Source organism: Peromyscus leucopus, chromosome 4 (genome assembly GCF_004664715.2).
Source record: "Peromyscus leucopus breed LL Stock chromosome 4, UCI_PerLeu_2.1, whole genome shotgun sequence".
Classification (NCBI taxonomy): domain Eukaryota; kingdom Metazoa; phylum Chordata; class Mammalia; order Rodentia; family Cricetidae; genus Peromyscus; species Peromyscus leucopus.
The window spans coordinates 109104238-109118462 of NC_051066.1; the positions used below are offsets into that span (position 1 = coordinate 109104238).

At 50.6% G+C, this 14225-nt stretch overlaps 1 protein-coding gene across 1 annotated transcript; it reads right to left on the bottom strand.

The window, feature by feature from the left end:
• Positions 1-2565: 2565 nt before the first annotated feature.
• Positions 2566-13980, bottom strand: Lrrn4 (leucine rich repeat neuronal 4). Its single transcript, XM_028878639.2, is given in 7 exon segments — positions 2566-5363; positions 6375-6512; positions 11045-11186; positions 11189-11248; positions 12199-12765; positions 12768-12855; positions 13894-13980. Coding segments are annotated over 6 exon segments (2190 nt in total). The 5' UTR covers positions 12847-12855; positions 13894-13980; the 3' UTR covers positions 2566-4159.
• Between the last annotated feature and the right edge of the window lie 245 nt (positions 13981-14225).

The window sequence follows — 14225 nt, forward strand, 5'->3', positions numbered from 1 at the left end:
TACCATTTGGGAGAGATCTAGGGAGTGTGGCCTTGCTGGAAAAAGTGTGTCACAGGGGTTTCAAAGCCATGTGCTATTCCCAGTTCACTTTCTGTTTTTTACTTGTGGTTCAGGATTTGAACTCTCAGCCCCAGGCCTGTGGCACGCTAGCTCCACTCTAGCAGGAGCCACCTGGCGATTCTAGCCCCTGGCAGAGATACCGCAAAGCAACAGCTCCAGGCCATGCCAGGTAGGCCTCCCTCAAGTGCTGCCTGAGGGCCCTCGCCCCTGCCCGCAACACAGCAACAGCTTCCTGTCATTCCATGTGGCTGGTGGGGCAGGACTCAACCAGGAGCCACCCAAGGACTCTAGCGTCAGGCTGGGACATAGCCACAGCAACAGATCCAAGCCATGCCATGTGCCTGGCAGGGGCAGTAAGATGCTTTTATGGTGAACGAATACAGTGTGGGGAGTTGGAAGAGGGGTGGAGTGATTCATGGGCTGGGGAGAGGCAGTTCTGAAGAGGTGAGGAACTGGCTGATGTGAAAGGCCTGGTTGCCACCTGTGTCCAAGGTGATGATGTCTGGACATGGGCTATTGCCAAGGGCCATTCTTGGTCCAAAGCCCTGAGAAGCAGCTGAGCTGATGTCTGTGCCTCTTGTCGCCACTGAGGGCAGTGCAGAGGCCGCTATTTGGGGCCAGACTGGTGTCTGAGAGCCGTGCTGCCATGGGGCCATGTAAATGTGAGTGGTGTGTGCTGCCCCCTGGTGACATTGGGCCCAGGCTGCTGCTGAGGTCCATGTTTGGGTCCATGGCTCTACAGCAGCCAGGGTCTGAGTTAATGTCCATGGCCCATGTTATCACCAAAGGCCACAGGGATGCCGGGGTCTGGTCAGCCAAATGAGACTATGTTGTTGTGCCAGGGCTGCCGCCGAGAGTCACGTCTAGGTCCATGGTCCTGCTGTGGCTGGGGTCTGTTGATGTCCATGGCCTGTGTCATCATGGGGTTCGTAGGAACCAAGAGTGTTGAAATCTGAAGGTTGTGCTGAGCTGGACCTGCCCCTCACTGGATACTGCCACAGGAGATCTAGCCCCTGCAATCAGGAAAGATGGCCCCACCCCTCACCATGTGCATGCACCTCACCTGGGCAGCACACTAGAGCTGACCCTGTTGTCAGGAAGCAGGTGAACCAGTCCTGAGAGTGAGAACAGCAGAGCTGGCCCTGCCACCCCCTCATCTGCCATGTGGTGGCACGGGGGAGGGAGAGATGCCCTTCCCCCTCCCACCCCTTGCTGCCTGTGTTCAGTGAGGGGGCTGGATCACGAAAGATGGAGAACTAGCCTTGTCCCTCACTGACTGCAGCACACGGGAGAGCAGGCCCTGCACCCAGCCTGGGCAGCGCACTAGAGCTGACCCTAGTGGTGGTGGTGCAGGTGAGCCGGACCTGAGGGCATAAGAGCAAGAGAGATGACACCCCCCCCTACCCCGTCCCCCCCCTACAGCAATCAGAAGAGAGGGCCCTGCACCTTTTGCCTGGGCAAGACAGTGGAGCTGGCCCTGGTAGTGTGATTATGGGTGAGCCGGACCCAAGGGCTTGAGAGCAAAACTGGCCCCTCTCCTTGCTACAAGGCTGTGTTGGGTGGGCTGGTCAAGGCAGGGCTGGAGAGCTCACCTGGGTGGTGACAGTGGAGAGACCAGCCCAGCTACCCCCAGGCCCAGAACCAGGGCCATGAGCTGGCCCACCAGAACATCCACCATATCTATGAACGGTTGGAGCATGTGAAGGGGACGAACCTACGGATCCCCAGGACAGAGGACAACAGGATATACAAGAGGAGCCCCGGTGAGAGCTCATGATCGATAGCCAGAGGCCTTGAACCAGAGCAATGGCTGGTGGCATTGAAGGCTTGCAAGTGAAGGTGAAAGGACAGGGGACTGTGTGACTCAGTGGGCCATACACACTACAGCTTCCACAACCAGATGCTTTGTTTTTCTGGTTTGTTGTTTGTTTTTGTTTTTGTCTTGTTTTGTTGGTTTTGCTTTTGTTTGTTTGCTTGCTTTGGTTTTTGGTTTTTCTTTTAAATTTTTATTTTGGGAGGGAGGTTGCAAGGGTGGATGTGGGGGTGGGTGGGCACAGGGACGGGGAGGTGGGTGGGATCAGGATGCATGATGTGAAATCTGCAAAGAATCAATAAAAGTAAAAAAAAAAAAAAAAAAAAAAAAAAAAAAAAAAAAGAAATTCTCAGCTTCTAGCTCCAACCACCATGCCTACCTGCTATCAACTTCTTGACCCCTCTGGAATCACAAGCTAAATCAATCCTTCCTTCTGTAAGTTGCCTTGGTCAGAGTTTTGTCACAGTAATAGAAAAGTAGCGAATGTTGCCACCGTGGGTTTGGCACATACTAAACCCTACCACTGCATCACAGGGAAGAGAAGGGTGGGACAAGGCTGGCGGTTGCCCCCGCCTCAACTCTCCCATAGTTTCTAACGGAGCTGCTGAGCCTGGAGACAGGGACTACTGGAGCACCCAGGATGGTGAGCCCACAGAAACGTCAAATAAAAAGGTGGAAAAGTGCTTATAGAGGACATTAGACATTTATCTGCTTTATTATATTTGCTTAATTGTGGTTATTGTTGACCATAGTATCCTTAGTATGAGGGGTTTTGATCTAGCTCTGGTCAACACCTTTTCCATATCTACTCTTAAAAATAGTTCAAATGTCCTCACAATTTTTTTTGTATACTGAATTGTCAAAAAATACATTCTGTCCTTGGTTTGTTTGTTTTCCCGGTATTTTGAGACATGGTTTCTTTGTGTAGGCTTGGCTGCCCTAGAATTAACTCAATAGACCAGGCTGGCATGGAGATCCACCTGCCTCTGCCTCCCGAGTGCTGGGATTAAAGGCATGCGCCACCACTGCCCAGCATTGTGTTCATTTTTAAAATATACTGGAATTGTATTTGCATGAGAATATTAGAGTATGCATTTGTGTATACAGATTGGCAAATTGACTCATTCTTGAGAATAGGCTAAAAACATTGGGGCCATTTAATTACTTGTCTTAGGACAACACTAACTCACATTTTTGGCTTTTGTAACTTTTTAAAGATATATATGATGCAACTAGGGATATATTTTAGGATGTTGAAAACATGCTTGAATACTTAGCCCCTCGGAAGTGTATAGTATAATTTATATTGGGGCCCAGCTAGGATCCTCCTTCTTTCTGCAGTGTGGCATTTGTGCTACAGCCTGTTCTGGAGACGAGAGATGGATTCAAACAATTCTTTTCTTACAATAGAAATAAGCGTTGTTTGTGGGGTTCAACGTTCCCTCCTCTCCAAACTCTTGTAATCGCAACATTTGGAGAGAGAGGCAGAAGGGTCCCAAGTTTGAGGTCAGTAAGTGCTGCACAGTAAGACCTTGTCTGAGCACTAAAGTACATATTACTTTTGTCTATTGAGTGTTGAGTGAAATGTTGGAAGCCCTGGAAGAAATAGTCCTTTCCTGTGTTTCACAGATGTTACCAGAAGGCCAGTTTTAGCTATAAAGCTGGAAATACATGTTTTGACACACCCTGAAATGCAGCTGATAAATTTCAAAAGGCCTTAGGAAACCACCCGTACCTCTTCCTTGGCCACCCACTCTTGGCTAACAGAACTCACTCGAAAATCAGGGGCCACAAGGCAACTTGCACACAAGAAACTTAAGGATGGCATTTCCAAAAGTTGTGTTCCTTGTTACAATTGTTTTCTTTTCTCCCATCTCCTCCCATGCAGTCCCAGTGGATACTGAGGGAGACACTGACTGCTGAAAACCCCAAGGGGACAACACAGAATGACAGGTGCCACAGGACTGTCGGGTGTGACCATCAGGCTACTGAGAACAGTCACAGAAGGAACAGAGAAGGAAGCGGCAGAGTGCTGTGTGTGCCTGAGGCACGCTGGCTTTGGGGAATGTGGAACTCGAGATTGTTTATAGGCACTAGATCATAATTTCTGCATGCAGATATAGTTTGATTGGAGGAAAGAAGCTGGGATAATTGAAAGTCTAGAGCCTCAGCAGATGGTCAAAGACTGGTCTGTTGTTTAATTGGTTGCTAGAGATCAATCCAAGGCCTCAAATGCGTCTGATTTTGATACTGGGATAAACCCAAGGCCTTGCGTATGGGAAGTCACTACCACTGAGTTACTTCCTCAGCCCTGGCCGGGTTTTTGAAGGCCACCAGGTTTGTGTCATAGAACTGCCTGTGTGGCTTCCAGCGCTGCCTCCAGAGACACACAGACAGCACCAGGGTGCTGACCAGTAACAGGGCACTGGACATACACAGTCCCCAGAAGATGACTACAGAGCTGGGCTTGGTTGTGAAGGTGGCACATGACCTCTTCCAGCCTGAGGTCTGCTGCTGGCTCAGGCCGGCCCTGTTGGCTGCCAGTACACACACGTGGTAGGTGGTGCTTGGAGACAGCTTGTACAGGGGGTGCTGGCGGGCTGTAGCATAGATGTCCGCTACGGACTGGTTCCCGGATCCTCCTTCCGCCAAGTAGTTGATCTGGTACCAGCGCACCACTGAGTTGGGGGCACACCAGTGGATGAGCATCGACGTGTCAGTTAGCTCGGAAACCCCCTGCAGCTTGGGAGCGTCTGGGATGGTATCGTCCCCGCTAAGACCAGGGCAGCGGCATCTGAAGCGCCTCTGCAGCTCTGCGCACGGGCTCTGCAGATGCCGACAGGGGTGGTAATCGCAAGAGACAGCCTCGCGAGGTGCTGCCGCCTGATTCTGAGTCTCATCCTCCTCGCTGTCGTCATCCAACAGCAGGACTGGAATCTCATCCTGTGGAGGATGGGTGTGGGGAGCCTGGGTGGTGGCTGGTGTCCTCTGGCTAGTCCGAGATATGCTCCGGGAGGTTGGCGAAGTAGACAAGGGTCCAAGGTGTTTGCCGAGCAGTGTGCCAGAGGCAAGGGAGACACTGGGCTCGAGGGTATGTGTGGCAATCTGCCCTGCCCCTGTGCTGGCTGCACCAGGCAGAGCCCTGGAGGGACTGTAAACGGTCAGAGAGCCAGGAGCGGACTGGGCAGTTTCCTCTGAAGTATCACCATGCCTCCATGACCCTTGTGTAAGAGAAGCCACAGTATGGGAGGGGACTTTGGTGATACTTTGTTGGCCTCCTCCAGGCTGAGCAGACAGGACTGTGTTCTGGCCAATGGAAGGCCCCTGTGTCCATGGCGCAGAAACCGGATGATCAAAGTGAGGCGGATTTGAAGCCTGGAGGGTGGTGCTTTGGTCTGGCCTGCACACGTCAGACAGCTGGAAGAGGGAGAGAGGGCCAGAGAAGGGGTCCTTGGACCCTAAAGCGGGCTCGCACATGGTATCTGCCGCCCTGGAGGGAAAACCAATCATTAGGAGAGCCTTGGTTTCAGGGTTTTAAATCCTCAATGTACGGGTCCGCTCTGCTAACACATCTCTACCAAGTATCGCCTAGTGACATCACTTTATCGACCCAGGAAACCTTTGAAGGAAGTCCCTGTCATCCCTTCTGGGCAGAGAAGAAAACAGGAAAGAGGTGCCAACTGCCCAAGATGTCAAAGCTAGCAAATGGCGGAGCATAAACCTGGGAAACCTGTGCGGTAGGAACTATTAGCCCTAGAGAGGGTAACGCAGTCATGTCTACAGTAGGAAGTGGAATGAAGCCAGCCTTTCTGCTTTAGCGTGTGCTCTCAACAACATCTTTTTCAACAGCATAGTGAGACTCTGACTGTCGAGGGATTTAGTGCATCTTCTAAGCCAAGCTTTTCTTGCCAAGAGATATCATCAGAATTTGTTTCCTGCCCCATGAGAAGGCTCTGTAAGCATACTGGGCTTAGGCTGAATGGCTACGAGCAGGAAGCTAGGCTGTCTTGAGGGATCAAGGGGCCTAGTGGTTAAGAGCACAGATGTAGATGAAGATGGATACTGCCTCCTTCATCCAACAGCTGCGTGAATTTATCAAGTATCTCACTTCTTTGGGCTCTATTCCCTTGTCTATAAAATGGGAGAAATGGCACAGCTGATCTTGCTTTTCCTACGGGGCATGCAGACTACATTTCCCAGCCTCCTTTGCAGTTAGGTGTATGTGGTCTGTCCACTAACTGTTAGCCAATGAATATGAGTAGAAATGGTGAGCACCATCTGGCAGCCTCATCCATTTAAAAGCTCCCAAGTCAGTTTTTCTATATTCTTTGCCCTTTCTGGCTGGCTAGAATAGAAGTAGAGCCTTCATCCTCCCCACCCCCCATCTGACTACACTGGGGTGAATGCCCACATGGTCATATGGGCAAGACATAAGCTGGGATGCCTCCAGCTCTGGAAGGTTGATCCCACCCCACAGCCATCTGTTCAGTAAATGTGTTACCTGTGTACGACAGTTTTATTTGCATCCACAAGAAGCCAAGCCAGCTCACAGTTGCAAGTGAGAGGGTTGCCAAAGAGGTTGACAGATAAGACCTGGGAGGAATTCACAATCCAAGGTCCAAAGGAACTCAAGTTGCAGCTGAAATGACACACACACACACACACACACACACACACACCAGTTAACTCATGATTTTAGGTTCAATTTGAACAATTAGGTTCACAATGTTCCCACAAGGGCTGGAGAGATGGCCCAGAGGTTAAGAGCACTGGTTGCTCTTCTAAAGGATCTGGGTTCAGTTCTCAGCACCCACATGGTGGTTCACAACTGGAGTCTGTGACTCCAGTTGCAGAGGATCTCACATCTTCTGGCTTCCATGGGTACTGCACACACGGTGCACAGACAGACACACAAGCAAAGCAAACACACACATAAAATAATTATTTTATGCATATGAGTGCTCTATCTGCATGTTCTCCTTTACATTGGAAGAGGGCATCAGTTCCCACTATAGATGATTCTGAGCCACTGTGTGGTTGCTGAGATCAAGACTTGTGGAAGAGCAGCCAGTGCTTTTAAGTGCTGAGCCATCTCTCCAGCCCCCAATAATTAAACCTTAAAGAAAAAGAAACAAATGTTCCTAAGAGGCACAGTGGTATTGTGAGAAAACAATTCTGCTAGTGTTAGAACTTTGAGTAGAACCAAAATGAGTTTAGACCCCCTATTTTGCCAACCAAACTCAGTCATTATTAACTCATATTGGATAGAGAAAATACCCCCATGCCAAATGTTTTTATCAAAAGTCTGTGATAAGAAACGTGTTAGTAAATACAAATTTCTACACACACACAAAAACGGATAGTAAATACTATTGTTATAGACCAGTGCTGGGGATTGAAACCAGGGCCTCACACATGCTAGGTAAGTGTTTTACTACCCTTAATCCAAAACTCTCAGTGAAGCTCTTATCTCACCACTGGATAAGCCAAGAGACCCCGAGAGTGGAGTGAATCTAGGACAAAGATTATGTTGAACTCCAGGGAAGAAAGAGGGAGAGCCTGGAGTGAGTTTGCCATTGCCGAGTATGGTGGAGTTGCTGTGGGATGTCCTGTATGCTGTGAATATATGTTGCTAGGATTGATTGATAAATAAAACGCTGATTGGCCAGTAGCCAGGCAGAAAGTATAGTGTAGGCGGGACAAGGAGATAAGAGAATGCTGGGTGGAAGAAGGCTGGGTCAGGAGACGCTGCCAGCTGCCACAAGGAGAAACATGATGTAAGATACTGGTAAGCCACAAGCCACGTGGCAAGGTATAGATTTATACAATGGGTTAATTTAAGATATAAGAACAGATAGCAAGCAGCCTGCCACAGCCATACAATTTGTAAGTAATATAAGTCTCTGTGTGTTTCCTTGGGGGATACGAGTGGGAGAGATTTGTCCTGACTGTGGGCCAGGCAGGACCAGAAAAACTTCAGCTATATGAAGTATTTGTAGAAATGGCCACAGGTCTTCTCATCTCTGTAGGCTCACACCTTTGCAATGTGATTGCATCTCTCCCCATGCAAAGCTAGTCTGTACTTCTCTACACTTTCAAACTTGGTGACTTACTTAGGCCAGGAGGATATTAGCAAATTGGATGTAGCCAGAAATGAAAAAGCAGTTGAGTGCCAGAACTGGACCACAGCTGTTGGCACAATGCCAGTACTTATACAATGCCTCACTCAGTGCACCAGTTAGCCCTTGTTAAGTGGAGGATGGCACCAAAACGTAGACGCTTACAATTGCCTTGTTTTCATTCACATGATTCTTGGGGTGGCTTGGCACTTCCTGGTCTGGGCAGGCTCACCTGGGCCAGATGATGTAGGACTACATCATCTATAGAGAGCCTCAAGTAGGTGTGGACCTCTCTCCATGCACCTTTTACCACCTGGGAGGCCAGCCTAGAGCATCACATGGTAGTTGGGGCTCCAAGAACAAGAGAAAACAAACTCCAACTTTCGAAGCTTTCTCCTTCCTGTCTACATTTGCTAATACAGCACCAATTTCAAGTCACCAAGCTTCAAGCGTCAAGCTTTTGATGGGTGAAGATGAGCAGTCATAGACAGGGATGGGGGACGGGAATGGGGCAGGGGAGAATTATTCTAGGCATATTTATAGTTTCTCACACCTAACAATGGCAGATCCACTCTCGGCTTTCTCCTGTTTCTTCCTTGGAATCTGACAGAATGTTTGACCTGGACTCTTCACACTTCCTGAGCTCCTTGACTCTTAGGTTTTACTTCCCTGACCCTCACAGTTAACAGATTCATCATGGGCAACATGAGCTGCACAGAGCTATGGCTCACTCACGCCCTTCCTACAGAAGCCTCCCTGACCCAGCCTGATGGATCACTATCACGACCTGCTTTAACACACAGCATAGAGTGTGTGCCTCAGCTGTGATTCATGATGGCTTGTGCTGGCCGTCAGTCATCTGTTTCCTAAACTAAACTGTGGTCTTGTTGAAAGGTGGGACCATAGCATCATCATTACGGTCATGACTACCAACTTCAGCATCAGCAGCTTCACCACCACCACTGTCATCATACGGTCACCATCACTACCACCATCATTACCATCACCATCATCACCTACACCAGTCAGTATTATCATTTGTGTGTGAGAGAGAGTGAGTGGGGGAGGATATGCGTATTGATGCGCATGTGGGAATGTGTATCCATGTATGTGTTTGTGGGTGTCAGAGATTGACATCAGGATGTCCTCCTCAATGGCTTTCCACCTTATTATTTTTGAGACAGGGTCTCTGCACTGAGCCTGAAGCTTGCCGTTTAGCTGAGGCTGGCCGGCTAGCACACTGCAGGGCTTTACCTGCCTCTGCATCCCTATGAGGGTGTTACAGATGTGCAGCACCATGCCTGGAGTGCTGGAGATTGGAACTCAGGTGTTCATGCTTGCTATCATAGCAAGCACCTTTCTCCCTGAGCCACCCCTCTAGCCCCACTTTCTCCAGTTCTATAGACACCACCTATACTCCAGAAACAGACTTAAGGGCTCCCATTTGCTTTTCTCAAGTGAAAAGCCCCAAAGGGAGTACCATTGCTGTATTTGCTGTATTCCTGTTTCACTCTGTATCATTTTCCGGTGTTTCATTCTTTTTACTTTGAATTTTTGTATTTTTTTTTTTTTTTTTTTTTTTTTTTTTTTTTTTTTTTTTTTTTTTTTTTTGTTTTTCGAGACAGGGTTTCTCTGTGTAGCTTTGTGCCTTTCCTGGAACTCACTTGGTAGCCAGGCTGGCTCGAACTCAAGAGATCGCCTGCCTCTGCTCCGAGTGCTGGGATTAAAGGCGTGCGCCACCACCGCCCGGCGAATTTTTGTATTTTTATCAAGCCTAAAGGAGTCAGAACCACAAAGTGTTTTCCCTCCACACCATGTGTGCTTAGTATCTGGTTACCAAACGAAGGAGAAGCATTCATTCCCAAGGGAAAATAGCTCCATCTTTGGCACCTGCTTTGGGCAAAAGAGAACTAAGAAAATCTACTCTTAGGTTCCCCTGGAGTTGTAAGCCACAACACCATCCTTTTTTTTTTTTTTTTTAAGATTTATTTATTTATTGTGTATACAGCATGTATGACTGCAGGCCAGAAGAGGGCACCAGATCTCATTATAGATGGTAGTGAGCCACCATGTGGTTGCTGGGAATTGAACTCAGGACCTCTGGAAGAACAGTCAGTGCTCTTAACCTCTGAGCCATCTCTCCAGCTCCACAACACCATCTTTATCCATGATGTGGTAAGCCCTGTAGCCCCTCTAAGACACCATCTTCCTGGACTCTGAGAGGCAGGTATTCATCCTCTGAAAAGCGCTAGGCCCCAGTGGGTCAGGGAACACAGAACCTCACCGCAGAACTGAGGTTCAATGCTGCTACTTTAAATCTTTCACAAATGGCCAATGACACAGAATAGACTGTTAAATAACTGGGTATTTCAAACAGGGCTTAGGTTCAACAGAAACCATAAAGGCTGAGAGCACTGAGTAAGGGGCCCAGATCCCGAAGAGAATTGCTCCACACCCTGTTCAAGACCAGGGAAGACAAGGAGTTTACTAACTCATTACCCAGCTGTAGCCTTGATCAAAGAGGGGAGAAGAGACTGGACAGCGCTTTGGAAGTTCCTCTAATCCCCATCCCTACCAAAACACGAGGGAGAAAAGAGGATGCTTTTATGTCAAAAGACGAGTCCCAGATGTAGGACCTACTGACAAGAGGTGGCCTGGGGTCATCTTAAGTGTTCCACTACTCTGAGAAGTCAAGCCAATGGCTGCTACTAGAATAAGAGGGACAGCTCCAGATCCTACGGCATGGTAAACCTTCCTACCCCATCTCCTTCCCCCCAGCCCACTCATACCCTGGGATGGCATCACTGGGGAAAGGAGGGTTCCAGTGGAGAGAAGACCCAGTGTCCTTGTCTCCTCATTGCTAGTTATTAAGCTGGGGATACTGTCTGGGACCTGCTGAAGACACCACAGGGAAGATGGGGAAGAACAGAGGCCCAGTCAGGATTTGGAAGGGCAGTGGCAGAAACAGTAAGGACTGATACGTCGTATAAAATTCAATAGAGTATAAGGGGTAAAAATCAGTCCTGACTGAGCTGGGCTTAGAACCACTTACTTCTGGAACAGAAGGACTTGTAGACAAGGTGTGTCTTGAAAGATCTCTGTGTGGACAAAACTGAGTGCCGGGGATTCTTGACAATCCAGCTGCTGCAGGTTGGGAGTCATCTTGAAAATGTCTCCCTCCAGCGTCTTCAGCCGGGCATCTTTCTCAGGTAGAGGGACTTGAGCTGTGGCAGGTTTCTGATCCACCCAGACTCAACTGAAATCCAAGGGAATTGTCCATTACAGCAAGGCACAACAACCCAGGGGCCCAGAAGAGCCATACAGAAGTGAGTGACAGGAGAGGTCACGGCTACAGCAGCTGGAAAGGCTAATCATTTTTTTTTTTTTTACAAGTTGACTAAAAACATAGAGAAGCATGGCTGACCCAAGGCCACAGAGCTGGAAGCTCTTACCAGGGACTATTATCTCCAAGCCTGCTGCTGTCACAGCCTCGGGTTAAACTCCACACACAAAATAGCCAGACTTGGCTTGGATGCCTTCCAAGAGTGGAGAGCTTTCGAGGAACATAAGAGAGGAGGAGAGGGGCACATGGCTGGAGGAGGCCCCAGGAACTCAATTTTGTCGTCTCCCAAAATATGGAGAACATTCCCCTTTCTGAATTTCTTGTTCTCTCTAGCCCCTTGCCGCCCTTCCTCACACCACCGTGGTAAACAAGAGGTCATAGACACATAAAGTGTTTTTAAAGAACAAAAGAACCATGCTCGTGAATCAGAGGCACCTCCCTCCTGCATCTTGTTGGAAGAATCCGACATCTGTAGAAACTATTGCGTGTTGCAGCGGAAATCAATTCCTCTTTGGCACGCTTGGGCAAAGCTCATGTATATGTTCATGAGCTCCAATGCCAACTTCACCTCGCCATCCCACAGCTTTCATCCAGTCAGAAGTGTTGAGCCATGCCGGTGGAATGCTTGGGCTGTGATTTGGGGGCATTGGGCGCTAGATCTATGAGATTAGGTCTAACGTCATTCCACCCTTCTGTGCCTTAGTTTCCTCTTATGTAATCCGGCGATTGTCAGCAGTTCTGCGACTGTGTGGCACTTCGGGCACTTGGGTCCACGCGTCTGGTTTCTGGGGCCACCTCTTGAAGAACGCAGCCCTGATCTCCACCCCCCAGAGGCGCATGTGTAGCCCTCACCCCGCTCTCACCTCGCTCCAGGCGCGTGCCGCTCAGGTCCAAGACCTCCAGCGCCGCCAGGGGCCCGCCGTCCTCTCCGGCGAACGCCTCCTGGGCGATGTGGTCCAGCTCACTGCAGGAGAGGTTGAGAAGCTGCAGCGCCGGGAAGCGTGCGAAGGTCCGTGGCTGCAGCGCCTGCAGTGGGTTCCCGGCCAGCGCCAGCGAGCGCAGGTTGCGCTCCGGGGGCCCGGCGTAGGCGGGCAGCGCGGTCAGCAGGTTGTGGCTGAGATCGAGCTCGCGCAGCCCGGCCGGCGTGCCGCGGCCCCAGTGCAGCGTGGAGATGCGGTTATGGTTCAGAGTGAGCACGCGTAGCTCGGGCAGGCGACCGAACTCAGGCCCCCCGAAGGCGCGCAGCAGGTTGTGGCTGCCGTCGAGGCTGCGCAGCGTGTGCGGCAGGCAGCTGGGCAAGCGCTCCAGGCTGCGGTTTGCCAGGGTCAGGATCGTGGCTCCTGCAGCGGGGAGCCCCTGGCAGGGCGAGTCGGTGGCTTGGCTGTCGTGCATGTCCCGGGGTCCCTGACGAGTGAGTCGGAAGAGGGGATCGTCTCCTGGGAAAGTCCCACCAGACCCTGGCTCCGCACCATCAGCAGTAGCAGCTGCGGCAGAAGCAGCGTCCAACGCATGTCGAGTCTCTAGGGAAAGACCGCCCATGACTTCAGAAGAAGCCCCTGACCGGAAGGCAAAAGTGTGTCCCCCTGGATGTTCCTGTAGTGTGTGAGTGTGTGTGTGTGTGTGTGTGTGTGTGTGTGTGTGTGTGTGTGAGAGAGAGAGAGAGAGAGAGAGAGAGAGAGAGAGAGAGAGAGAGAGAGAGAGAGGCCCACCCCACCCCCATCTCCACCTCATACTTGCCCGTGAGCAGGTGGAGACCAGCTTTTCCCTCCTCTCTGGTGCAGGACCCATGCACACTTGCTTGTCCTAGCAATGCCTTCGCTTTTCCAGCCTCCCGGAGGCTTCCCTCATCTTTCCATGCCTGACCTGACTCTTCCAGGGTCCCCCATACTTCCTCTTCTATGAGTTTTTGAGAGAAGGCTGTTTGATCTCTTTTTGTCTGTAACCCTCCCCACCCCTGCCCCCCCTCCCCCCACCCCGTTTAAGCAGCGGCGTCCTGATTGTGAATGCTCCCAGGTTAAACTTCAGCTGAGATTAAATGGGAGTCAAGAGAAATTTAGTCATACCTAGACTGGGCCAATTTTTTTTCTCATTGGAAGTGCCCAGCCACTTCTTAGTTTGAGTAAAATAAGTTCTGGGGTCCTTCTCTTGGAAGGGAGCTCAGGGTTGCCTTCAGAAGAAGACAGGAGCCCTAGACAGCTCCAAGACTCGGGACCCTTGGATCAAGCATTCCCTGGTCCCATATGGGTTCTAACAAAAGCCAGCACTGGAGGAGGGATGGCCCAGCCTCATTAGCTGCGCTTCCACCCGCTCTGGCGGCTGCAGGCTGACTTGGGAATGGCAAAGTGGCTTCTAAGCCGGCCCTGGGCATGAAGGTCACTGCCTGATAGCCCATGTTACTGCAGATTTCCTGCCATGGCTCCCCACTGAACACCCATCTCTGAGTCATCATCAAGGCTCCAAGAGAAAGGCCTCCCTCTTGGTAGGAAGGTAAAGTGATGAGAAAGTTGCTGGGACTTTTAAGGCCAGGGGTGAAGGTATCTGCAGTATGTCATACTTACCTGGAAGCTGCCCCTGTGGTGTGTGGCACCCCTTCACGGCCCTCAAACTTTTGACTATTGCAGGAACCAGTGACTTCTGAATGTGACTCTGAATGTCAGAGGGGAGACCGACGGCTGGTTCCCCGCAGCCCCTCCTCCAGCCCCGTCCAGGAGGAGCCTGAGACACTCCGGCCCTGAAGTCCCGCCTTCTCCACCAAGACTTTGCTTGTTTTCATCTCACTTCTTCCCCCCCCCCCCGGGGGCCTTTCCCACCTGCAATCCTCCTCCGACCCTCAGGCCTTTCCCTGCACAGACCTGGCGCCCCACCCTCACCCGCAGGCCTCCTCCGATCC